Consider the following 24,936-nt stretch of genomic DNA (forward strand, 5'->3'; position numbering starts at 1 on the left):
TCCGTAGAAAAGCTATTAAAACTTAGTCTAAACCACTGCCGATTCACTTCTCACACTTAGGAATGGACTTTAAAACGCATGTACTTGTTGGATGTCACTCGATCCAAGCTTACATACTTATGACAAATGATTCAGATCCTTAAAATAGAATTTGCGAGGTGTTACAACCTCAAACCGTTAAGAATCCATAATATATTTTAATAAATTAAAATTATTATCAAAATCGCTAAATCAATAACCCATTATTGATAAATTTCTCAATTTGAATTATTGATTTTGATTCAATTTTAAACCGCCTTACTTATTTTTCTTTTTTCGAGCTATTACTTTAATCATTTTCTTTTTGTACTTGAATATTTTTTCCATCGATAATAACGAAGAGAAAAGGTAAAGAATCCAAATTATTCAGTAATGGCGTCACTTCACTTCACTATTTTTAAGGGCATAGAATTCATCGATTGCCAGCTTTCTCTTCTGCAACTCAACGCCAATGGCTTCTCCCTCGCTTTCAAAATCCAATTTCTCCCTTCACTCCTTTTCTTCTTCTCCACCCTTGTCACAATTCCCTCATTTCACTTCCATCACCGTTGTTCAACCCAAGTTCTTCCCTTCGCAGCTCACCGTCAAACGCTGTCAAAATGCTCCTTCTTTCCCGATTATCAGAGCTCAAACCTCTCCAGGTTTCAATTTTGCTTAAACCCCACTTCATAATTTCATTTATTTAGTAATGGGTCAGTGTTTTTCCTTCTTTTGTTGCTTATGGTAGTAATGGGTCGGTTTTGATTTTTCAGATTTCGTCCCCGATGCGAAATTTTACAAAGTCGAAGCAATTCTTAGGTGATAGCATCAATTTTATTTACTATGTATTCTAATCTGCTTTCTTTACTCTGTTTACTGATTCAATTTTGCGTTTCTTCTGCAAATTTTGGAATGGACTTAGACCTTGGAGAATTCAACAGGTTTCTTCGGTAAGAACTCGAATTTTTTCTTTCAATTTTCATATGCATGCGCCACTTTTTAGAAAGAAAAAAAAATCTTTTCCCTTTGTGATTCTTAAGGTTGCATGCCTACATGAATGCTTAAATTGAGGCTCTTTATTGGACTTTTTTTTGGGTTTTTTTACTCAACCACAATTTTGCATTCTATGACATCATAGAAAAGCCTATATATTGTGGAAAATACTTTTACAGCACAGCTTCAATCTCAGTTGTGATAAAGTTACAAAGAGCCAAAGGGTTAATCGAAATGCTGCTAGCTTGCTCTACTAATATCAGTACTGTTAAGTTTGAATTTCATCCTGGTTCTTTCTTGTTATACAGTCTTATTTCTTCATAGAGCTTATTATGTATATACCTTTTTCTTTGCTATATTGTCATATAATGATCCTATGGATAATCCTTTTGATAGAACAGTATTGAGTAGCTTTTAAGCTGTCAGAGACAAATTCTTTGTTTTTTGATACTAAGAAGTCTTGTTATGGATAAGTTGAAAAAATTTCAAGGGGACACGGGCTTTAGATCAGGATGTCCTAATATTATCTAGCACCGAAGGAACAATAAGGGGTTCGACGTATTAAATTTAGAGGTTGGAGTGAAATGAGGTAAAACTCCCCAGCCCCCATCCACACACACACATACAAAAGGAAAAAAAAGTTCCTCCTGAAACGCTAGAATATTTAACAATATGGTGAAGTGAAGCGCAGATTCTGTGATGACTATTGAACTCCATTTCACAACTAGATTGAAGGCAGCCATTTTCCTGTAGATATTTCAAAACATCTAATCCCCGAAGCTAAAAGCCTCCATTATTTACTCATGTTTTCTGAATTATGAAGGCACTACTGAAAATGGGCATTCGTGGTGTCACTGTTTCGGATGTTCGTGGTTTTGGCGCCCAAGGGGGCTTGACTGAGAGGCAAGCTGGTATGGAAACATTCATCAATTTTAAGTGTTAATTAAGGTTGTCTTGAATATTTCTCTAATAAAAAGAGACTCTTCCTTGGGTTTTGAAGTTATCTGCTGTTTGCAGGCTCTGAATTCTCTGAAGACACGTTTGTTGCAAAAGTAAAAATGGAGATTGTTGTCAGCAAAGACCAGGTTTTGAATTTAAAAGGCCTTGATCAAGCTTTCCGCGCAATAATTTAAAATCATATGTGTAGAAGTATATGGTTGAAGTATATGATTATAGAATTATATGGTTAAAGTATATGATTATAGAAGTATATGGTTAAAGTGCCATTTATCTATCCTATGTATATAGAAGTTTTATCTAAGTGGTGCTCCTTGCGATATAATTGTGATTTTTAGATGTCAGTTCTAATCTAACCTGTAATGCTGTCTTATTAGGTTGAGGGAGTCATTGCCAAGATAATTGAAGAGGCAAGAACTGGTGAAATAGGTGATGGAAAGATATTCTGTAAGTTTTTCTCTTCATGATCTTGAAGTTTTTGATGTAAATTCTCTAACCAAAGCTTGAAACCATTTAGTTAATGTTTCCTCAATGAGTATGCTGTATATTTTCATATCATAATTCATGACATATCTTCTGTACAGGGTAAGGTGTAACACATAAATCATAATCTTTAATTTGCTGTTTTGTTTCCAAGCAAATGTTTGCCTCAGTAATCTAAGTGTGTTGCACATGAAGTGGGAAAACCAATGCCAGCAAGCCTTTTAATACATGCTTGCAATGACGATCCATATATTTGTATAAACAAAGTCTTTTGGTTCCACTGAGACGGTGTACTGTAAGATGATGTAGGTCTTAGTCTACCAGATGAAACAAATAGAGATACTATCCCAAAACTTGAAATAAGATAAAAAGCTGGAGGAATCTCAAAGTTTTTGATCTTTACCTTCTATTTTATCAGACAAGGAAATCCATCAGTGACATTGTTCACAATAGTTTAATTGGAGCCTAAATTTGTTGAGCTCTCCTTTGTTTGATGCTTATTTTCTTAAATATTTAAACGTCTTGTGAGAAAACATGATTTCAGTTTCTAGCTTATAAAGATACATACATTTATGATTTATCGATACACACACACACACTCTTCTATGTTTTCCTCTCAAGGCTTTTTATTTGGTGAGTATGTTTCTCATGTTAGAAGCCTATCTTTGATCTTAATTTCATTTTTATCTGCCAAAATGTCAAGCCAAGCCTGGAGTGGATCATCACACAGGTTGTCTGACTCTGATGCTAGAAGAGCTTATTGTGTGCTCAAGTTAATGGCCATATTGTATTAGCAAGTGGTCAGTTAATGGGCGGATTTTTTTTCTTTAGTATAAAAACTAAAAAAGATACAGGTATCTATTTAGAAGAAATTTATTGAAGAGCATAAAACACAGTTTCCAGTGGTAACTAGTTCACATGTATGTGTTTGGGAGGGATCCTTTGCTTTTGGCCAAGTCTCTATTAGCAAGGAATCTCTTGGGTAACATATGTGCAATCATATTACATAATTTTGATCTTGCTAACGTTTAAACATGACATGTTTTTCCTTGCAAAGAAAATCTTAAATGAGTGAAAGAGACCCTTAAGTTCAAAGTGGCTGTTAAAGTTGGGCCATCTATTGGGATATCATTACTTTTTCATATTCCAATTGAATATTCTTGGAACCTTGGTGTGCTAGACATTATTGCCTTGCGGGAAATATTACAAAATGCTGAATTATTAATGCTGTTTTTTTTTTTTTACTTTGGCAGTGACTCCCATCTCTGATGTAATAAGAGTTCGCACTGGTAAGTAGAATGTTTTGCTTAATGATAGTCCTTTTGGAATTTTAAATAAGATCGTCTTTGTAGGTTGATTTATCATCTGAATTTCATATCCTTTATAGAGATTAAAACTTGTCCCTTGTAATGATTCTATGGTACACTGTAACAGGAGAACGGGGAGAAAAGGCAGAGAGGATGATGGGAGGGCATGCTGATATGTCCTCTGCATTATCAACTTCTTGAGCGGCAATGCCTCTATCTTGAAGTTGAAAGGTTTAATCATCTTTAGTTGTGTGCAGTCAAGTAGGGAATAAAATAAACAAGTTGTAGACTTACCCTGTACCTGTGGTTTCAGTAGCCAATTTCCAGAAAAGTCGTAGCTTAGCAGCCATTTCGTATTTGAACTCTTCAGCACAATTGCGGTAACTTTGCTTCCCCTGTTTTGGCTGAAGTTGTGCTGTAATATGTTGGTTGATCACTGTGGATATTGAATGATAAGCTATTCAAGCAATTTCCTAAACGAGCCGTTAATATATATAGTGATACATATATCAAATCCGAAACTTTAGCCTTGTTAGATCCCCATGTGTATGTACTCTTCTGTGCAGTATACATTGAACCATTAATTCAGGCTAATGCAAACTTAAGCAGCATAGGTTTCTGGTAGTCCAAGGACTCATCCTCATGAATCTCATCTCCCACCATTATTTCCCCTATTACCAAAAAATAGTCTCATTATTGGAAACAATATAAGGTTAACGTACACTTCACGTCCTCATGTTCACTTGTGGAATCACACCGAGTATATGTTCGTGTTGTTGTTACTTGATTCCTTTATTATTATGCCAAGCTTGTGCAAATCCACGTATCAATAGTGAAAAAATGAACACTTCTAGTGCTGCAAAAGAATCATATACAGGAGAATGAATGTGGCTGAACTTGTAAGTACTAAGCTTATATGACACTATTAAAAGAATATCTTTTTTGTATTTTCGAAAACAATTTTAGTTTAAATTTTCTATTTTATCCTAAACAAAATACTTTATATAAGCACAAATCTTTCATGATATATTTTGAGATCACAAATTTTAAAATCCAAATAAATAGTGACAAATAGAAATGGTAGAAAATAGTTGTATTTGTTTCATCTCTGGCCATTTGATTCTCCGCCAAACCCACCATTTATTGGAATTTTGAAAGTTTAATTTTTTGATTTATCAATAATAGGTTATTGATTTAGTGATTTTACTAATATTTTTATATTTATAACACGATAGTATATTTATATCACTTGGTATATAAAGTACTTGACTTAGAGCTTAGTTTCATATACTTATATTTCTAGTTGTTTCAAACTATCGATTATTCTACATTGTATCAGTGTTTGCTTTTGTTGTTTTGCACAAGACGCAATCTATCAACTCATGTGCATGGTTCATTTGGCTTATCACCCTGTTTCTAAGTAATTTCTAATGATATTTTTTTTGTGTCAAATCTTAACGGTTAAATCAATAACCGAACCAATAAAATTTAATAAATCTGACGATAAGTCAATCTCTTAATGATTCTGTAACGATTTAGCGTATTACAAACTGATAATCAATAAGTTAAACCGATAAACTTCAAAATCGAACTGTACGCAATCCTAATTATAATGGTGACAAATAGAAATGGTAGAAAATAGTTGTAATTGTTTCACCTCTGGTCATTTGATTCTCCCCCAAACCCACCATTTGTTGGAATTTTGTAAGCATGGTGTTACGTCAATAATCCTGCTGGCCTTCTCAGCAGCAAGTGATCTTGTCAATGAAGGAACCTCTTTTTTTTTGGTGGGTTAAGAATATTTGAATTCAAACATATACACCATAGATTTGCTAGTCGGATTTTGAATTTTATGATTTATCGATAATGAATTATTGATTTCGTGGTTTTAGTAATAGTTCTAATTTTTTTAATTATCGAGTTATAGGTTTTTAGTGGTTTGAAGTTTTTTTTTAATAGATTAATCGATACATATTTATATTATTCAGTATATAAAGTACTTGACATCCTTTAATTTCTAGTTGTCTCAAACTCTCAGTTATTCTAGAATGTGTTAGTGTTTGCTTTTGTAGTTTTGCTCAAGATGCAATCTATCAACTCATGTGCATGGTTTATTTGGCTTGTCATCTTGTTTCTAAGTGACTTTTAATGCTAATTTTTCAAATATTAACGGTTGAACCAATAATCGAACTGATAGTGATCGAAATCAATATTTTAATGGTTCTATAACGGTTTTAACATGTTTACAAATCAATAACTCATAAGTTAAATTGATAAACTTCAAAATCAAACCGAACTGATTGATATACAATTCTATTTGTAATGGTTAAAACGTTGTTTAGATTCAGAATTTAAAGTTAATAGTTTAAAAAGTGTGGGATTAGATTTAAACCTTCCTTGCTTAGGGTGATTTTGGAGTGGTAAGGGAATAAAGGCATTAATTGGCATCCTTCTAGTGGTAAATGCGGTTTGACTTTAGCTTAGCACTACCAAATTAAACAAATTCCCAATTCCTTTAACATAAGACTACAAAATATCGAATAAAATACTGACGGTCTTTTTCTATTATTTCTTTGTCAGGATACCTACAAACTTTAAACATGAAGTCAAATATATATATATACTCTTTCTCACAATTAGTCGTGTAATTCTCATAATAATAAAATAAATAAATATATTTGTTGAAATATTTTTGCAAAAATGAAATTTGGATTCAAATTAATTAGGGATAATTTCACACTTGAATTCAAATTAGAGCATACTTACTATTTTAATATTATGAGTCTTATTTATTGCCCTAAGACCTAAACAAAAGTCCTCTATCAATATACACATTGGTCATGCATATGTTTTCTCAAGTTACAAGTTCCATAATATGTAGAAAACTTGTATGACATGCATACAATCACAAAATATACAAATAAGTTAAAAGAGAGACGGTTTGAAAACATTCTTGAACTTGACAAAGATTATTCGTTTTTTATTCTTCCAAAACATTTCGTTATATTCACGTCCACTAGCAAGTACGTAGTAGTACTAACGAACGTACACAATCCTCTCTTTTTATGCAACCTTATCTCAAACTTTTAAAATCACTACCTCTCAAACCAATTAAAAAGGACTTTCATGGCCAAGGACACTTTCTATGTACTTATATATAGTCCCTTAGCTAATTGAAACAACGATCCATAACAATATTCGAGTCTTGAGAATGGAACAAGTATCAATGGAGATGAAGAAAGGACCTTGGAGTCCTGATGAAGACTCTAAACTCATCCATTCCATCTCCCTATTTGGACAAGGACGCTGGAATTCACTCGCTCACGTTGCTGGTATTATGTCATGCTGAGAGATCACACATTTATTTACTTAATCATATTATATATTTCATCAATACGTCTTTCATGTGTTGATATGCCTCTTCATTTTCTTTTTAATTTGATCATCATGTGCCTGCTGATGCCATATCATAGTGTAGGTGATTGATCATCTCATCTAATTTAATTTAAACATATATTATCATTTCCTACATATTACATGCAAATGAAGTATGTATACAAAATATATGTATCATTTTGTTTCTTTCATCAAAAAATAATTACGTATATATATCAATATAGGGTTGAAGCGTAGCGGTAAGAGTTGTAGACTAAGATGGCTGAATTATTTGCAGCCAAATTTACGACGAGGAAAAATAACTCCTCAAGAGCAGTTCCTTATTCTACTCCTTCATTTTCGCTTTGGAAATAGGTAAGTAAACTATATATATAATATGTCATATAAACTGAGACAAATGAAATAATTATATTTTATAAAAGTTTGAACTCATATATAAATAACAATTATTTTGTTTTTATTTTTAACAAAAAAAAGAAAGAAATAAATAGTCAAAGATATGGTCAATGGTTTTTCAACCATGGTAGGTATATGATGAGCATCACAATTATGCGTATGGTTACATATATTTTTGTAAAAGTTGAACTCATAAAATAATAATTATTTTGTTTTTTTAACAAAATAAACAGATGGTCAAAGATAGCAGAAAATTTGCCTGGGAGAAGCGATAATGATGTTAAGAATTACTGGAGAACTAAAGTGCAAAAGCATGCAAAAGAGCTTCATTGCGAAATCAATAGCCAACAATTTCGACACTTCCTTCTCTATCAATGGATGCCTTCTCTGCTGGCTCAACAAATACCGACTTCTTCTTCTGAATTAATCGTGACGGAGAATTATTCTCCTAACAATATCAATACTTGTCCAAACGTTAATGTCATCTCATCATCAACGGATTCATTCGTGACAGAAGATGATAGTAATATTTGGAACAACTTATCTAGTTTTGAAGATGGAATTAATATTTCACATGATTTTTCAACCCCTTCAGATATGACACTTTATAATTATTCATCTCATGATGAGGATGATCAGTACTACTGTCACAATTATTGGGCAAGTGCAGAAATGCTAAGTTTGGATGAAATGGACCTTTGGCTCTAATTACGAGTACATGTAAACTCAATAATCCTATATATATATAAGAACTTACAAAAAAAAAAAAAATTATTCAATTGGTGAACCCAATTAGATAATTATTATTATAATATTTACTTGAAATTATTATAAAAACTCATCGTGTAAACTTTAACTATGAATTCTCTTTCACCTTTATTATAGCGTATATACATATGCATGCGCACCCATCGCGTCAATTTTTTTCCATGCATGTACGTAGTATATAATTAACAAACGTTGTATAACTTTTTTCGTATGATCATAAAACTTTCTATTTCAAGACTAACAAAAAAAAAGGAATCTTCTATAAAAGAAGGAGTTTGTTTATGGAAATGTGGTAAAAGAATAAATGAGGCACAATTTAGGGTAAATTTAGGGGGGGAAATTAAAGAGTTAAATGTTTGATTTACTATCCTTGAAAGTCATGATGCAAGATGTATTTTAGATTGTGAATTCAAGAACGAATTAACTTATTTTTTAATCAGGTAATTAGTGAGTGGGTAATAATGGTAAATAATACTCCCTCTGTCCCTAATTACTTGTCCACTTTTTTTTTATAGTTGTCCCTAATTACTTGTCCATTTTAATAAATCAAGAAATGACAAATTTTTTTACCTATTATATTCTCAATTAAACGATTAATTACTTTGAAAAATGTAGAACTTTTCATCCACTTCATAATTAATAAGGATAAAACGGTAAACTCACCATGTCATTAATTGATTTCTTAATAGGTGTGTCAATTAAAAAATGGACAACTAATTAGGGACCGAGGGAGTACCAAAAGAGTGAGTTAATTAGAAGGTCATAAAAACTTCTGCATACTTTAAATGTGTGATTGACATGTTTATCGTAATTTAATTATACTACTCCTTCTATTCTAAAATATCTATCTCACTTTAGCTGTAATTTAACTTTTTTAATCAGGTAGTTAGTAAGGAAGGTAAACTTCTGTCGTTCCTTTTTAATTGTTATCATAAGGTTTGAGACAATCCTTGAGAAAAAATTAGTAGAGTGTTGTTTGACGAATATATTCCTTATTAGTTCTTTAATCTTTATCTATATATGTTCCTCTCGATTCTAAAATAATTAACGTTAAAGGTAAAGTTGGAAAAAAAATAATTAATTCCCTTTTGATTATTTAAATGACAACTATTTTTAGTATATATGACAATTAAAAAGGAATAGATGGAGTATAAAATAGAATAGTTACCTATAAGATAAATTGTATTTTTTCCGTTTCTATTTATATGTCGTTCCGTACTAAAAATATTTTACTTTAATACTTGTCATTTCACAAAATCAATAATGATATTATTTTTCTTATTTTACCCTTGAGAATTATTAATTTAAAAATATGAATTTGACTAAACATAGAAAACTAAACAATTAATTCATGTTCATGTCAATTTAATTAATCAAAATAAATTAATTCATATTTATTTATTGAAAACTTGACTTCATGATAATTAGAACCGTCAAAATGGGCTTAGCCCATGGGGCCGCCCCAGCCCAACCCGTTATCGGGGTAGGGTTGAGATAGGTTTTTCAAGTCCATTTTAAACTAAGACTTATAATCCCTTGACCCTTAAGGCTTCATCGGGATCGGGTTGGGGTCAGCCCATGGATCAAAACTATTTATTTAAGGATAACTTACATAAATCTTTCTAGTGTATGAGTTAATTACTTAAAGGCACGTTATGTTGTAATATTACAAATCTTATCAAATTTTGGTACGTCCAGATACATGTAAATCGAGATATATGGACTCAAAATTAGGTTAATTTGTTTTAGATACACTATATCTCTATGAATCATATGTATCTAAGATACATAGATAAATCTCGTAGCCCTATTAGGGTTGGATTGAGTTAGACATTTTTAGGCCCTTCCAAAATGAAGGATCGACCCGTCCTAGCCCATCAAATTCCCTGACCTGTGATGCTTGGGCCGAGTGGGCTAGGCTGACAATTTTTGACAACTCTAAAGATCGCGGCTACAAGAGTCAAATGACGGCGCTGCTCACCTTTGCTCTTCGCCGCCAAATTTCTACCCTCAACAGCTTCATCGGAAACGAAAACCTCCAAGAACCTCGGAAGCTCTTCGATCAAAGCCCTCACTTGACAAACGTCGTATCATGGAATACCCTTATTGCTTGTTGCTTCAAACACAGCCACATCCAACAAGCAGAGTACCTGTTCGACCAAATGCCTCACAGAGATGTCATTTGTTGGAACACCAATGCTCTCCGGGTAGCACAATTCCAACAACCCGGAGAAAGTATATAGATGTGGAGAAATGTGACCAATGAGCTCACTTTCAGGGTATGTGTTAGCTCCTTCTTGCATTTTTTATTTCAAGCATTTGATCCCTCAGTTTCATGATCTCGTGCTCTGTTTGGGGATAAGTCTTAATTTATTTGATGAGGGGTTATGTTGATTTGGATGATTACAGAGGTTTAGGTCGAGTTTTTGATGAAATTTTGGACAAAGATGTTATGCTGTGGAATGTGTTAATTTTGGGTTATATGAAGTTTGGGTGCACAAGTGCGGCACAGACGGCTTTTGATCAGACCCAGTTGCTTTTCGGTAGACCGTGTATTTTTATTAGATAATATATATGTATATTAACTTGTGAACATGGTTCAATGGTAAAGAAGTGACTGTGAAACGCTAGAGTAGTGGGTTCGAACCTCCTTTAATCCAAACCACCCTCCTTCTCTTTTAGCACTCCAAACTCTTAATCCTGGCTTCGCCTATGAGATTTTTTTTTTACTTGGAGTACTTTGATCAATGGGTATATTGAGAACAAGAAGCTTAATGAAGGTCAATTCATTTTTTGATGAGATGAGTGAGAAAGATGTGGTTTCTTGGATAGCAATGATAAGAGGGTATGTGTACTATGGAGAGTTATGAAGGCTTTGAAATTGTTTAAGTTGATATTGAACTCGAGTTCTCATCCTAATCATTTTACGTTTTCAACTGTTTTAGATGCCTGTGCAGGCTACTCTGCTATTTTGGTAGGCAATCAAGTTTTTGCGTGCATCTTGAAGTCTGGTTTCCCTCTTGATGTCGTCTTGTTGACCTCCCTTGTTGGTATGCACGCTAAATGTGGAGACACTGAAGTTGCTTTCTGCAATTTTTGAGTCAATCCCTGCAAGGAATTCGATCATTGGAGGTTATGCAAGACATGGGCTTGCAGAGAGGGCAATGCAGGAGTTCGAGAGGATGCTGAAGAGTGATATCAGGTCTGGGGGCATTGCTAGGAGCATGTGGCTTGCACTCATGTCTAGAGCTCGGAGAGATTGTAGCAAATGGAATCTACACATTGGAGCACGACCATCCTGCATTATACTCGATGCTTTCCAAAATCTATGGATACAAAGGAGTGTGCAGTGACATAACTTGTTTGGATAAGTTGATGAAGAAATGGCGTGCTACAAAGCAGAAGGCTAGTAGAATGTCTGTCTACTATGAGGCAAGTGGTTTTCTACATAACACTTTCATTAAGAAACTATTAAAAATATATAGATCTTCTAAGTTTTTTCCTTTTTAGCAACTAAATTTTTATGCCCAATAGAACATAAATTTTTAGAAACCAAATCATATGGGGTATAACACGTGAGTACTTATGCCAAAAATATTTTCATTCACAATTTTTTATTAAATAGACTACAATAGCAAAAATTAAATACTTGAAATAAATAAGAACAAAAATTAAATACAAATATGTTGAAGAGACAATTGGTGTAGAAACTTATTAGCAGACAACCATTGAATGAGGAAGTTCAAACACCCCAATATATATGAAGGTTAATGCAATTGGTGCTTAATATTATATATGTAAATGTTGAAGTACCAGTTAGGAATATATAAATTTTATTTTCAATTCTAAAAAATAATGTACTAGTGAAACTTTTATCAAATTTGACTATTTTTCTCTTATAAAAATATAACTTTAACTGTCAAGGTTTTTAAGTAAATTTAAAAGATTAGATATTCTATTTATATCTTTGTTTGAATTTGAATCATGATAGTGCATAGATACACTCACTTCATTAGTTGTTAATTTACATTATTTGATACTCATTAAAAAATTATTACTATATTTATATGTAATCAAGAGTGATTTATTATCAGTCATGAGGTGGATCAGAATTGCAACTTTTGGAAATATTTCTTCTTTTATTACTACTATATATAAGGAAGAATATCTAGTTTTGTAGTTTGCACTAGATTTTTCTTGTCCTTTTTATTCAAATTGAAATTTGTAAGACCATGCATATTTGATAAATTTTAAGAACTTTAAGGACTTTTTATATGCTACTAAAAATGATGCTGTCATGAAAAAGGTAATATTGATCCTACAAAGTATATTTGTATATTGAGATTACTTAACTTGTTACAAATAATATTTTATCTCAAGACATTATTGTAAGCATAAACTTAATGCACATTAGGATCTTATACAATATAATTACTAAGAGGAATTATAGAAACATACCTGAATACATTATCGTGGAAAGTGATTTCTACGATAATGTCTTTAGGTATGTTTCTATAACGCCTCTCAGTAAATTATTTTGTCTAAGATCCTGACATGCATTAGGTTTTTGCTTACAATAATGTTTTAAGGTAAAATATTATTTGTAACAAGTTTAGTAATATTTTCATATAAAATAAAGACTTAATATACGAATGTACTTTGTAGGATCATTATTTCCTTTTTCATGACAGCGTAATTTCTAGTAGCATACAATTTCTTTTAAAGTTCTTAAAATTTATCAAATATTCAAGGTCTTACGAATTTCTTTTTGAATAAAAAGGACAAGAAAATTAATGTGTAGACTACAAAAGTGGATATTCTTCCTTGTAATAATAGTAATAAGAGAAATTATTTCCAAAAGTAGCAATCCTGATTCACCTCATGCCTGATAATAAATCACTTGTGATTGTATAATTTTTTTTTTATTGAGTATCAAACAATGTAACTTAGCAACTAATGAATTGAGTGTATCTAAATAGGATATCTAACCTTTTAAATTTACTTAAAAGCTTTGACCGTTAAAGTTATATTTAAAAAAGCAAAAATGGTCAAATTTTATTTTTTTACAATGGTAAAAAGATCAATTTTATCCTTCGTTATACTATTACTCTATCATTATCTAAATAATTCAAATATATTTCACCTCTGTTAAGTTTTTTTTTTTTCTTTTTTGGTTAAAATGACAGAAATATTTGTGGAAAGAGGCCATGCTTTGTATAGCAGGATAAGTTGAAGTCTCAACCATTGAATGACTTAATAAGTAGCTATCACAAATAGGTAGTTTCCTATTGTACATAATTCCACACATATTGCTTTGGCTGCATATATTGGTGGAACTATCAAAATAGTAGGGGTTACAAAAGATTGGTAATTCACTCCTTTTGCTCAATAGATCAGTCACTCAATTCTGTTCTCTAATGACGTGGGTTGGTGCCGATGCTCTTAATTGAATTTGAGATCTGCACTCCACAAGAATGTTAGAAGAATGCATATTATCATGATTTTGCATATTTATGACTTCTAGAGAGTCGAGATTTGTTTCAGGGGGGGGGAGGGGGGGATTGTACTTAATAGCTAGCATGAGCCTTGTAGGGCTTTCATCTCTTCCATTATGGAATTCATGTGAGGGGCCTTGACATTGAATCTAGGGTCCAATCCCCTCTATGGTTTCTAATAATACCTCCGATTACGCCAATACCAAGGCTGAACATGACAGAACCATCAGTGTTAAGCATGTAAGTCTCAAGAGGAGCGGAGTTCCATTTGACAAGGATTGTATATGGTTGTCCTTTAGGGATGGGAGTTTGGTCGATGAGAAGGTGGTACTCAGTAACTTGGAAGAGTGCTAGGTTGAATGACCTTTTCCTTTCGTTTAAAAAGTTGTTATTCCTTTAAAACCAAATGTTCCAAAATAAAACAAAAGAGAAGCATGAAGTTCCAAGAGAGCATAACATTATAGGGTTTCCCTCTAAGAGGATTTCAAAGATTCTTCCAAATTTCAATGGAAAGGTTGAACGTATGAAAAATGCAGGCATGAGTGTTGTTGCAGGTAACCTTAGCTCAGAAGTCAGAGGGATTAGCACACTTAAAGAAGATATGATCAGTAATGCCTAAGTGACAATCTTGGTTAACATTAATGCCTAGTCCATGGAGGTATTTAGTTGTAGGATGTCTGGTATGGTTCATGAGCCAGAGGAAGTTCTTGATCTTGTTAGGGCGTTAGATTCTCTAGATCCATTTAAAGTTCTGTGTGTTGCTGACTTGATGTCCTTCGACAATATTGACGTGGATAAAGATATATGCACTGTTAGTAGAGAACCTTCCATTAGTTGTGAGACCCCAAACTAGCCGGTTTTCTTTAGTTTTATTGGGGTGGAGGTGGTGAATGTTAACAATCCAAGCTATAAGGTGGTCAGGAAGGGATATGGATAACCCAGAGAGGTTCCAGAGTCCATTTCTATTAAAGTCACTTATCTTAAGGTTATCTTCCTCCCTTAGTAGGGGACCCGAATCATACTTCTAATAGTGCTCTAATGGGGGAGTTTGGATGTCATTAAAGAAGTTGACTCTAATTCTCTTATGGCCCACCCATCTGTGACCATCTTTCCTATCCCTCCATCCATCCAAGAGAGACCCCCCATGTTTTGGAGACATGCTTAACTCTCCAATTGGGTTTAGGCTTAGAGTATTTATTGATAAGAATAGTACTCCACATGCTTTCATGATTGTGGTAGATTCTCTAGTAGAGGTTGATATGAAGGATCTCTATTCTTGATATCTCTTTTTTGGATACCTTCTTTTTCTTTAGAGCTTGTAAGCATGTTTAGTTTACTATGTAAAGCTTTTTTTTCTTCTTTTAAGCAGTAGTACCTCAAATAAAGTTCCTTTGGTTTCTATTTATAGAGTTGTGGACTTTTGCAGGGATTTTGATGTACTACATAATGTGAAAGGGGATGCTTTCTAGAGAAGCTCTAGCTAGCATAGTTCTGCCAGCCATGTTGAAGAACTTCATCTTCTAACCGGAAAGCTTGTTGTTCATGCTGTCAATAATTGGTTGGAAGTCACTGTTGTCAAGCTTCTTTTGGAAATGTTTTTTCTTTTATTACTACGATATACAAGGAAGGATATTCAATTTTGTAGTCCGCACATGAATTTTCTTGTAAAACCTCGCATATTTGATATATTTTAAGAACTTTAAAAACTTTTTATATGCTACTAAAAATGATGTTGTCATGAAAAATATATTAATGATCCTACAAAGTACATTCATGTATTGAGTTTTATATTATATGAAAATATTACTAAACTTGTTTCAAATAATATTTTACCTTGAGACTTTATTGTAAGTATAAATTTAATGTACATCACAATCAAGATAATTTACTGAGAGGCGTTATAGAAATATACATGAAGACATTATCGTGAAGAGTGACTTCTATGCCTCCTTATCCTAGTTGTAATCATAATTGTTAGCGGCAAAAAAGTGTAGAGAATTATACAATAACCCTAGTGAGTGGAAGAAAGACCAATTTATAAAGGTATAATTAATACATTAATATGCCTTTTAACTTGACCTCAATTCATATTTATGCCCTCTAACTTTGGATGTGCACAAGTAGACATTTAAACTTGTATAAAATTGAACAAGTAAACACATGAGTCCAACATGACATAATACATGTAGGAAAAGTATGTCTATTTATTCAACTTTATAGAAGTTTAAGTATTTACTTGTACATAACCAAAGTTTGAGGGCATAAATTTGAGTTGAGGCTAAGTTAAAAGGCATATTTATGTATCAATTATGCCTTTATACATTGGTCCTCCTTCAACTCACTAGGGTTATCATATAATTCTCTACATTTTTTTGCCACCGACAATTGTGATAACGTAAGATTAGGACAAGGAGGCGTAAAAATCACTCTCCACGATAATATCTTCAGGTAATCTATAACGCCTCTCGGTAAATTATCTTGTCTAAGATCCTGACGTGCATTTTAAGTTTATGCTTACAATAAAGTCTTAAGGTAACATTAAATTAGCTTGTCTAAGATCGTGACATTTATCAAGTTTATGCTTACAATAAAGTCTTAATGTAACATTAAATTATCTTGTCTAAGATCGTGACATTTATCAAGTTTATGCTTACAATAAAGTCTTAAGGTAAAATATTATTTGAAACAAGCTTAGTAATATTTTCATATAAAATAAAAACTCGATGTGTGAATGTACTTTGTAGGATCATTAACCCATCGGTGACTCCCTAAAGTTTGCAAGAATTTTCAGTTAGACACCTTAACTTGACTTTTTTCATTTAGACACTTAATGTCATGCCCCGCTGAGTCATGTTGACACTTTTTTCACAATTTTCTGCTGACCCTACGCGTGTGTTGACCAAACATATCCACATGGGTTAAATGACCAATTATGTCATGCTAGCTCATTTTAAAGCCATGTCATTATACACACAAAAATAAATTAAAGAAAAAAACAATAAACGGTCAAATAAAAAGGGTTTTGATCAATTAAAAATAAATTATTTAGATGATTTCCCTTCTCACCCCGATCATCTTCTCCATCAAGTAACACATGTTCGTCCTCACTGTTTAAGTGTCTTTATTTTTCATTTTTGGCTTGTCACAAGTGGCTCTTTCTATATTTAATAAGTCGTCAATTCAAATATCTTATATAACAAGTTTAAAATCACAAGATCAAAATTAAAAGACATACTCATTTTGTAACTTCTTTAATAAAAACTACCATACAATTCAAATATCTATTTTATTCCTTAAATTTTATATCCAATCAAAATGAAAAAACATTTGATTAGAACGGATGAAAATATAAAAGGGAAAAGGGTCAAAAATACCCCCCAACTTTTGTTTATTGTTTGACTTTACCCTCGCCGTTAAAATGAAGTTAATTGTACCCCTCCCGTTACTAATTTCACCAAAATTACCCCTCATTTAGACGGAATCCCCAAAATTGATCCAAATTGACCCAATTACCCGGATTTAAAAAAAAAAACCCTATTCCCTATTTTTAACCCAATGACCCGACCCCCTCTAGGATAACCCGGTACCAATTAGATAATCTCACCCATTTCCATTTACCCATGCTCTCTCTTTAGAGATTCTCATTTTCTCCAAAATTTACCCATTAACTTCTCCTTTGATTTTCTACAATGATCTTGCTCAACAAATCGATTTTTCGCCAACGAAAGGTAAGATTTTTGGATTTTAAGTTGTTTTGCCTACAACATCTCTCTTTCGTTCTTCCTGCATCTCTCTTTCGTTCTACCCATTGTTCTTCCAGCATCTCTTTTTCGTTCACCTCTGATTTTCTTCTCAGAAAATGTCACAAAATAGTTATTCGTCTCAAAGAAAATGTTCTTGTGGTTTGGTGGTCAAAACACTGATTTCGAGTACTACATCTAATCCGGGAAGAAGGTTTTTCCGATGTCCTCGTCCGGATGTAAGTATATGAACTTATTTATTCCTATTATTTATCTGATTTGGTATTTCTTCGTATGATCTTATTTCGTATTTATTCGTATGAACTGATTTCGAGTATTCTTATGGCAGTTTTCTTCATGTGGAAATTGGGAATGGGAAGACCAAGCTTTTCCTGAAGTAGCTTACCTACGTAATTTAGAGTCGTCGTTGAAAGATATCAAGATGGAAATGGATAATTCGAAGATTGAAGTGGAGAATTCGAAGATTGAAATGGAGAACTTGAAGATTGTTGTGGAAAATTTGAAGATAAAAGTAGGTCATTTGTCGAAAACAATTGCTACATTGGAGGCATCGAATGATTTGGTAGTGGAAAAAGTTAGGATATTTCAAGACAATTATCACAAGATAAAGTACAAAGTTATGATTTCATGTTTTCTTTTTGTTGGATTTCTAGTTGCATTAACGACTAAGTGACTTCCTTTGTTAGTGTTTACTTTCAGCATTAGTTGTTAGTGTTTAGTGAATTCAGTTGTTAGTGTCTTTTGTGATGTTGGTTCCCTTTTTGTTCTTCATTTTGGTGTTGTAATGGAAGGACCTTTTTATTCTTCATTTTGGTGTTGTAATGGAAGGACATATGCACTGATATAATATGAAGTAATGTTTAGTAGTTGAAGTAATACACACTAAAAAGTAATGTTCAAACTTGGCACCATTCTGGGAATGTATTTGCTTAATATAACAAATGTTTTTGCTTCCTACTTAAACTGCACACATACCAAATTACATGCAATGTATCTATAGCAACAAAGACTACTGGTCTCGTCATTATTGTCATACAACAACACAACTGAACAAAATTGCACATTTACAGAAATGACCATTTATGATCTCTCCCTTACACATTTACAGAACACGATGAACACTTCATATATAATGACAAAAAACTGATTTGAACATAGAGAAGTTAGTTCAGTACATACCCCAAAAGAAGTTAGTGCAAATACAAAAAGCTTTTAAACACATAAACATGTTTTTGTATGCCATTAGTATCTCAAAAACATGCAACAAAATAACAAAATATTGTCTTCATTACTGAACTTGTCATTGTTGTGCCTTGCCATTACCCTTTTTTGTCTTAAGTTTTTCCACTTTTGATTGCTCCAACATTCTTCCAGTAATAGATGCATTGCCCTTTCACGTAAGTCCCTTTGGTGCATACAAATCACTTGGTACACTCGGACCATCTCCAAGGAAGTTGATTCTTCTTGATCCTGTAGGTCGTGCCTGATTCTGTCTTTGTTGGGTTCTAGAATTCAACTCTGAAAAATCTCTTGGCTTCCATGGCATGTCATCCTCAACATCAATATCAAAATCTTCATTTTCATCTTGAGTAGGTTGTGGAGCTGTTAAGGGAAAGTCCTCAACATCTTCTTCATCAATTAGTGTTTTATGCCTCTCCTTTACTTGTTTCTTTTCCTTGTTGGATCGCATATCCATCTGATTAAAAGACCACAATGATATACTAAGCATCACTCTTATAAAATAGGTTATTAAATTGTCCAACTTTCATACCTTTTCTTTTCTTAATTGCTCCAACATATTTTCAGTTTCATCTTCATCTTTATCTTCATCTTCATCTTCATCTGATGCGCAATCTTGAGTAGGTTGTGTTTTATGCCTCTCATTTGTTTGCTTTTTTCCCTTGTCACATTGTTTATCCATCTAATATAAGAAAAAAATGTGGATTTTGCCTTTTAAAAGTGAGACAATTACAGTATTAATAAGTGAGACAATTACAGTATGAAAAGATGGATTACATAGCAATAAGTGAGACAGTTACAGTATTAGAAGTGAGATAATTACACAAAACTGAAGCATGACATTGTAAAGTAAGTGAACTAAAAAAGACGGATTTTACCTTTTTCTTCTTACTCTTAACTTGTCCAGTATTAGAAGTGCCTTCTTCACTATTCTGATTAAACTGATAAAAAACAAAAAAATCACAATTACAAGATAAACTGATAAAATAACAGAAAAATCAAAATTACAATAACAATAACTAATAACTAATTACATAGCAAATGAAATGATTACCTTATGACAATCTCTTGCATTGTGTCCAAGAATCCCACAGTTTGAACATGTTATTTTTCTCCCTCTTCTTGGTGCAACCCACTCAGTTTGTCTCTTAAGTGCTTCATCTTTATCTCTTTTCCTATTCACTCTAGGTCTGCCAACTAAGTTTACCAATTCTGGTGGTTCCATTGCCTGTTCAGCTTCAATTTTCCAAAACTTTTGACCAGGCACTGGTTGTAGCTTACAATGGTAAGTCAAAAGATATGCCTCCTTAGAGTACCACCAGTGAATCTCTTCCAATGGATCAAGATTCTTGTAAAGAAGAGCCTTGATTGAATGGGGACATGGTATTCCAGTAAGATCCCATACCCTACATGTGCATTTCTTAGCTGCCAAATTGACAATGTGTCTGTCATTTCCTTCACTTACCTCAAATCCATCATCTCCATTGAAATTTAATTCACACACATTAGCAATCTTCAAGAATTCATTGTACATTTCAATAGCTATAGGACTCCAATCACAGTTCCAAGTCATCAGTTCATCTTCATTTTTGACAAACTTGGTCATAACATTTATTCTTATATCCTCAAGCATACCAATTATTGGCTTGTGTCTTGCTTCCAATATCCAAGAGTTAAATGACTCAACCAAATTGTTTTCCACCTTACTGTTCTTGCAAACAGTGTCAAAAAAAAAAACTCTACACCAAGTTTGTATTGGAAAATGCAACAGATGGTCTTTTGCTTCTTCAGACAGTTGACCTAAGGTCTTCAAATAATCATCCAACTCCTCTTTGTAGGTGCTCCATGCACATCACCACAATACCTTAGTCATCATTTTAGATCTCTTACCTTTTTTTCTCCAGTTGGCCTCTATGTGCCTCACACAAAATCTATGCATAGCATTAGGTAAAATATTTTTAACAACTTCAATTAATCCCTGTTGATAAATGAAAATACACAAGACAACAGATAAAGATTTATAAGATACAGTAAGTAAGAATGAATAAAGAAGTGACAAATATGAGAATTTACCTTTTGCATATCAGACATGAATGTGATTCCTTCTCCATTGTTGATGTTTAGAGACTTCTGAAGTAATTCCAAGAACCACACCCAAGATGCCTTGCACTCTCTGTCCACAATAGCCCAAGCAATAGGATAAAAATGGTTCATTGAGTCTTGACCAATAGCAGATAACAATTGACCTTTAGCTTTACCCTTAAAAAATGTACCATCTAGGCCAATGAAATGTCTCAACCCATTCTTAAATCCACTCTTCAATGCATCAAAACAAATGTACATCCTCAAAAATTTTCTTTTTCCATCTTCTAATGCATTTCTTGAAACCTTAAGGACAACATCAGTTCCTGGATTACTCTTTTTTAAAGCATTTGCATACCCAACAATTTTCTTATAATCATCACAAAAACTGCCTTCCATGTCCTCCAAAATCATTCTTTTAGCTCTCTTACACTTTTCAAAATGATCATTAATGTTGAAAGCAGTTTTCATATCAACTCTCATTTTCTTTATCTTGTATTTGGGATTAGCTTGCAACTTCTTCTTAAAGTAAAAGGCCATTGTAGTTGCACTGACCTTATAGTTACCACATGGATCCTTGCATGCTTTATTATGATCTCCTTTCAATGTTTTCACTCTAACACCGGCAACATGCTTTTCACCAGAAATTAGACATACAAAGTTGCATTTATCTCTGCAAACAACCCTAAGTCTTTTTCTGTCACTTTTTTTAGTAGTTAAGTTATAGCCATTTGCCAATGAATGCAAACTAATGTATCTTCTAGCTTCAGCTATATCCTTAAATGTCATTGACTTGTGTAAATCCTTGTAATCACACAAGCTACCATCAATTACCCTCCTCCTTTCTAGTGCAAGAACCTCTAATTCTTCAGAATTATAATCAGAGTTATCATTGGAAGTATCACTATCATTTTCAGTACCATTAGAAGTACAATCAGTAGATACATCATCAATAACTACCCCAGTCTCTAACATTTTGATTATATTCTCAACATCAACATCAACATCTAACTCACAATCATCAACAGCAAATAAATTAATTACATCAAATTTATCATTAACAAAGGACAATAATGTCATAATCCCCTCATCACCTTCTATTTCATAGTACTTTCCAGAAGGGACAGATACTAGTAACTGCTGCACACCCACATAGCCTAATATATTAATGTACTCATTAGTAATATCTATATAAGATAAGAGATCAGAATCATAACCTTCCCATTTGTGAACAAGCTTCCTCTCATAGAGCAATTTAGGCTCTTTTATCCATTTCCCACCATAGTGAAATACTAGATCAACCAAAACCATTTTAGGCAACCTAAGACACACAAGAAACAACATTAACAACTTCCAAAATCATGAATGAGACAAAATAACTAAGAAAGGAAAAACAGAACACGTAAAAATGCACACAATCAAGGGATACAAAGACAACATTAATAACTTCCAAAAATAGTAATAACATTAACAAAACTCCTAAAAAGGCACACAAAGACAACAAGGGACCACATTCAATAAGAATAAACATTAACAAAACTCCTAAAAAGGCACACAAAGACAACAAGGGACCACATTCAATAAGAATAAACATTAACAAACTGTAAAAAAAAAAAAAACAAATAACTAAGAAATTTGGAGAAAAAGGGGACCATATTCAATAAGAATGAATAAAATATTGGCCCCACATAAAAAAGGGACCATATTCAATCAAGAATTTCCCAATTAAATATTGGGACCAGAAATCAGCCCATACTCAATAACATCTCCAAAACCTAAACCATCTCCTCCAAATTCATCAATACTCTAAAACCTACCCACAAACCCTAAATCGTAAAAAAGCAAACAAATAACTAACAATCGTGAAATTTTAGATGTAAAAAGGTAAATCCATAACTCAAAAACCTTAACCCACAACATCAACACTCGTAAATCAACAACTAAAGTAACAAATTGTTAATTTTTAGATGTAAAAAGTCAAACAAATAACCCAAAAACAGATACTCACAAACCCTAACTAACAGATCGTAATAAATATCGGTAAAAAGGCAAACAAATGAGTCAGAAAGACAGATACCCACAAACCCTAACTAACATATCGTAATACATATCAGTAAAGAGGCAAACAAATGAGCCAAAAATTTGGAGACAAACCCTAACTCGTAATCAACAACGAAAGAGAGATACCGTAGACAAAACAACTTAGAATCCAAAATCTTACCTTTCGTTGGCGAAGAATCGATTTGTTGAGCAAGATCGCTGTAGAAAGCAGAGGACAAGTTAATGGGTAAATTTTGGAGAAAATGAGAATCTCTAAAGAGAGAGCATGGGTAAATGGAAATGGGTGAGATTATCTAATTGGTACTGGGTTATCCTAGAGGGGGTCGGGTCATTGGGTTAAAAATAGGGAATAGGGTTTTTTTTTTTTTAAATCCGGGTAATTGGGTCAATTTGGATCAATTTTGGGGATTCCGTCTAAATGAGGGGTAATTTTGGTGAAATTAGTAACGGGAGGGGTACAATTAACTTCATTTTAACGGCGAGGGTAAAGTCAAACAATAAACAAAAGTTGGGGGTATTTTTGACCCTTTTCCCTTTTATATTTTCATCCGTTCTAATCAAATGTCGAGCCAAGCCTGGAGTGGATCATCACACAGGTCGTCTGATGCTAGAAGAGCTTATTGTGTGCTCAAGTTAATGGCCAAGTGGTCAGTTAATGGGCGGATTTTTCTCTTTAGTATTAAACTAAAAAAGAAAATCTTAAACAAGTGGAAGAGACCCTGAAGTTCAAAGTGGCTGTTAAAGTTGGGCCATCTATTGGGATATCATTAGTTTTTCATAATCCAATTGAATATTCTCTGAACCTTGATGTGCTAGACATTATTGCCGTAAGGGAAATATTACAAAATGTACTGAATATGCTTCTTTTTTTTCCACTTTGGCAGTGACTCCCATCTCCGATGTTATAAGAGTTCGCACTGGTAAGTAGAATGTTTTGCTTAATGATAGTCCTTTTGTATTTATAAATTAGATAGCCTTCGTAGGTTGATTTATCATCTGAATTTCATATCCTCTATAAAGGTTAAAACTTGTCCCTTGTATTGATTGTATGGTACACTGTAACAGGAGAACGGGGAGAAAAGGCAGAGAGGATGATGGGAGGGCATGCTGATATGTCCTCTGCATTATCAACTTCTTGAGTGGCAATGCCTCTATCTTGAAGTTGAAAGGTTTGATCATCTTTAGTTGTGTATCATGGCCATATTATGTGTTGAGTTATGGAACAAGGTCCATGCTATCAAGTAGGGAATAATAAAATAAAGTTGGAGACTTGCTGTGTACCTGTAGTTTCAGTAGCCATTTCCAGAAAAGTCGTAGCTTAGCAGCCATTTCGTATTTGAACTCTTCAGCACAATCGCGGTAACTTTGCTTCCCCTGTTTTGGCTGAAGTTGTGCTGTAATATGTTGGTTGATCAATGTGGATATTGAATGATAAGCTATTCAAGCAATTTCCTAAACGAGCCGTTAATATATATAGTGATACATATATCAAATCTGAAACTTTAGCCTTGTTAGATCCTCATGTGTATGTACTCTCCTGTGCAATATACATCGAACCATTAATCTAATGCAAACTTAAAGTCTACGTTCACTTCACTTCCTCAGGACATAGCTACTGCAATAACCGCTCTGCGGTCACAGGCTTCTGGTAGTCCAAGGACTCATCCTCATGAATCTCATCTCCCACCATTATTTCCCCTATTACCAAAAAGTATAGTCTCATTATTGGAAACATTATAAAGTCTACGTTCACTTCACTTCCTCAGGTTCACTTCGTGTTGTTACTTGATTCCTTTATTATTATACCAAGCTTGTGCAAATCCACGTATCAATAGTGAAAAAATGACCACTTCTAGTGCTGCAAAAGAATCATATACAGGAGAATGAATGTGGCTGAACTTGTAAGTACTAAGCTTATATGGCACTATTAAAAGAATATCTTTTTTGTATTTTCGAAAACAATTTTAGTTTAAATTTTCT

At 33.1% G+C, this 24,936-nt stretch overlaps 3 protein-coding genes across 4 annotated transcripts in view; all 3 read left to right on the forward strand.

Annotated features, from left to right (window-relative positions):
* The first annotated feature begins 377 nt into the window (after positions 1-377).
* LOC125812870 (nitrogen regulatory protein P-II homolog) lies at positions 378-24,147 on the forward strand. 2 transcript variants are annotated; one of them, XM_049492327.1, is made up of 8 exons: positions 378-680; positions 792-837; positions 941-968; positions 1,835-1,922; positions 2,029-2,096; positions 2,346-2,415; positions 3,705-3,740; positions 3,886-4,251. In XM_049492327.1, the coding sequence occupies exons 1-8, from the start codon at positions 491-493 to the stop codon at positions 3,957-3,959; spliced, it is 600 nt and encodes a 199-aa protein (XP_049348284.1). In that variant the 5' UTR covers positions 378-490; the 3' UTR covers positions 3,960-4,251. The 2 variants fall into 2 exon arrangements, with proteins under 2 accessions (XP_049348284.1, XP_049348283.1); XM_049492326.1 differs by lacking the exons at positions 3,705-3,740; positions 3,886-4,251 and adding exons at positions 23,841-23,876; positions 24,022-24,147 and having other exon boundaries at positions 424-680.
* LOC125812869 (transcription factor MYB108-like) lies at positions 6,970-8,258 on the forward strand. Its single transcript, XM_049492325.1, has 3 exons — positions 6,970-7,090; positions 7,379-7,508; positions 7,784-8,258. Exons 1-3 carry the CDS (start codon positions 6,970-6,972, stop codon positions 8,256-8,258), a joined length of 726 nt encoding a protein of 241 aa, XP_049348282.1.
* The window catches only part of LOC125812868 (pentatricopeptide repeat-containing protein At4g02750-like), a 28,725-nt gene continuing 14,074 nt past the window's right edge, over positions 10,286-24,936 (forward strand). Inside the window, exon 1 of the mRNA XM_049492324.1 lies at positions 10,286-10,354. The gene's annotated coding sequence lies outside the window, so the exon portion shown is untranslated. The remainder of the gene's footprint in view (positions 10,355-24,936) is intronic.

This window comes from Solanum verrucosum, unplaced genomic scaffold (assembly GCF_900185275.1).
Source record: "Solanum verrucosum unplaced genomic scaffold, falcon-dt-bn FXZP01000144.1, whole genome shotgun sequence".
Lineage (NCBI taxonomy): Eukaryota > Viridiplantae > Streptophyta > Magnoliopsida > Solanales > Solanaceae > Solanum > Solanum verrucosum.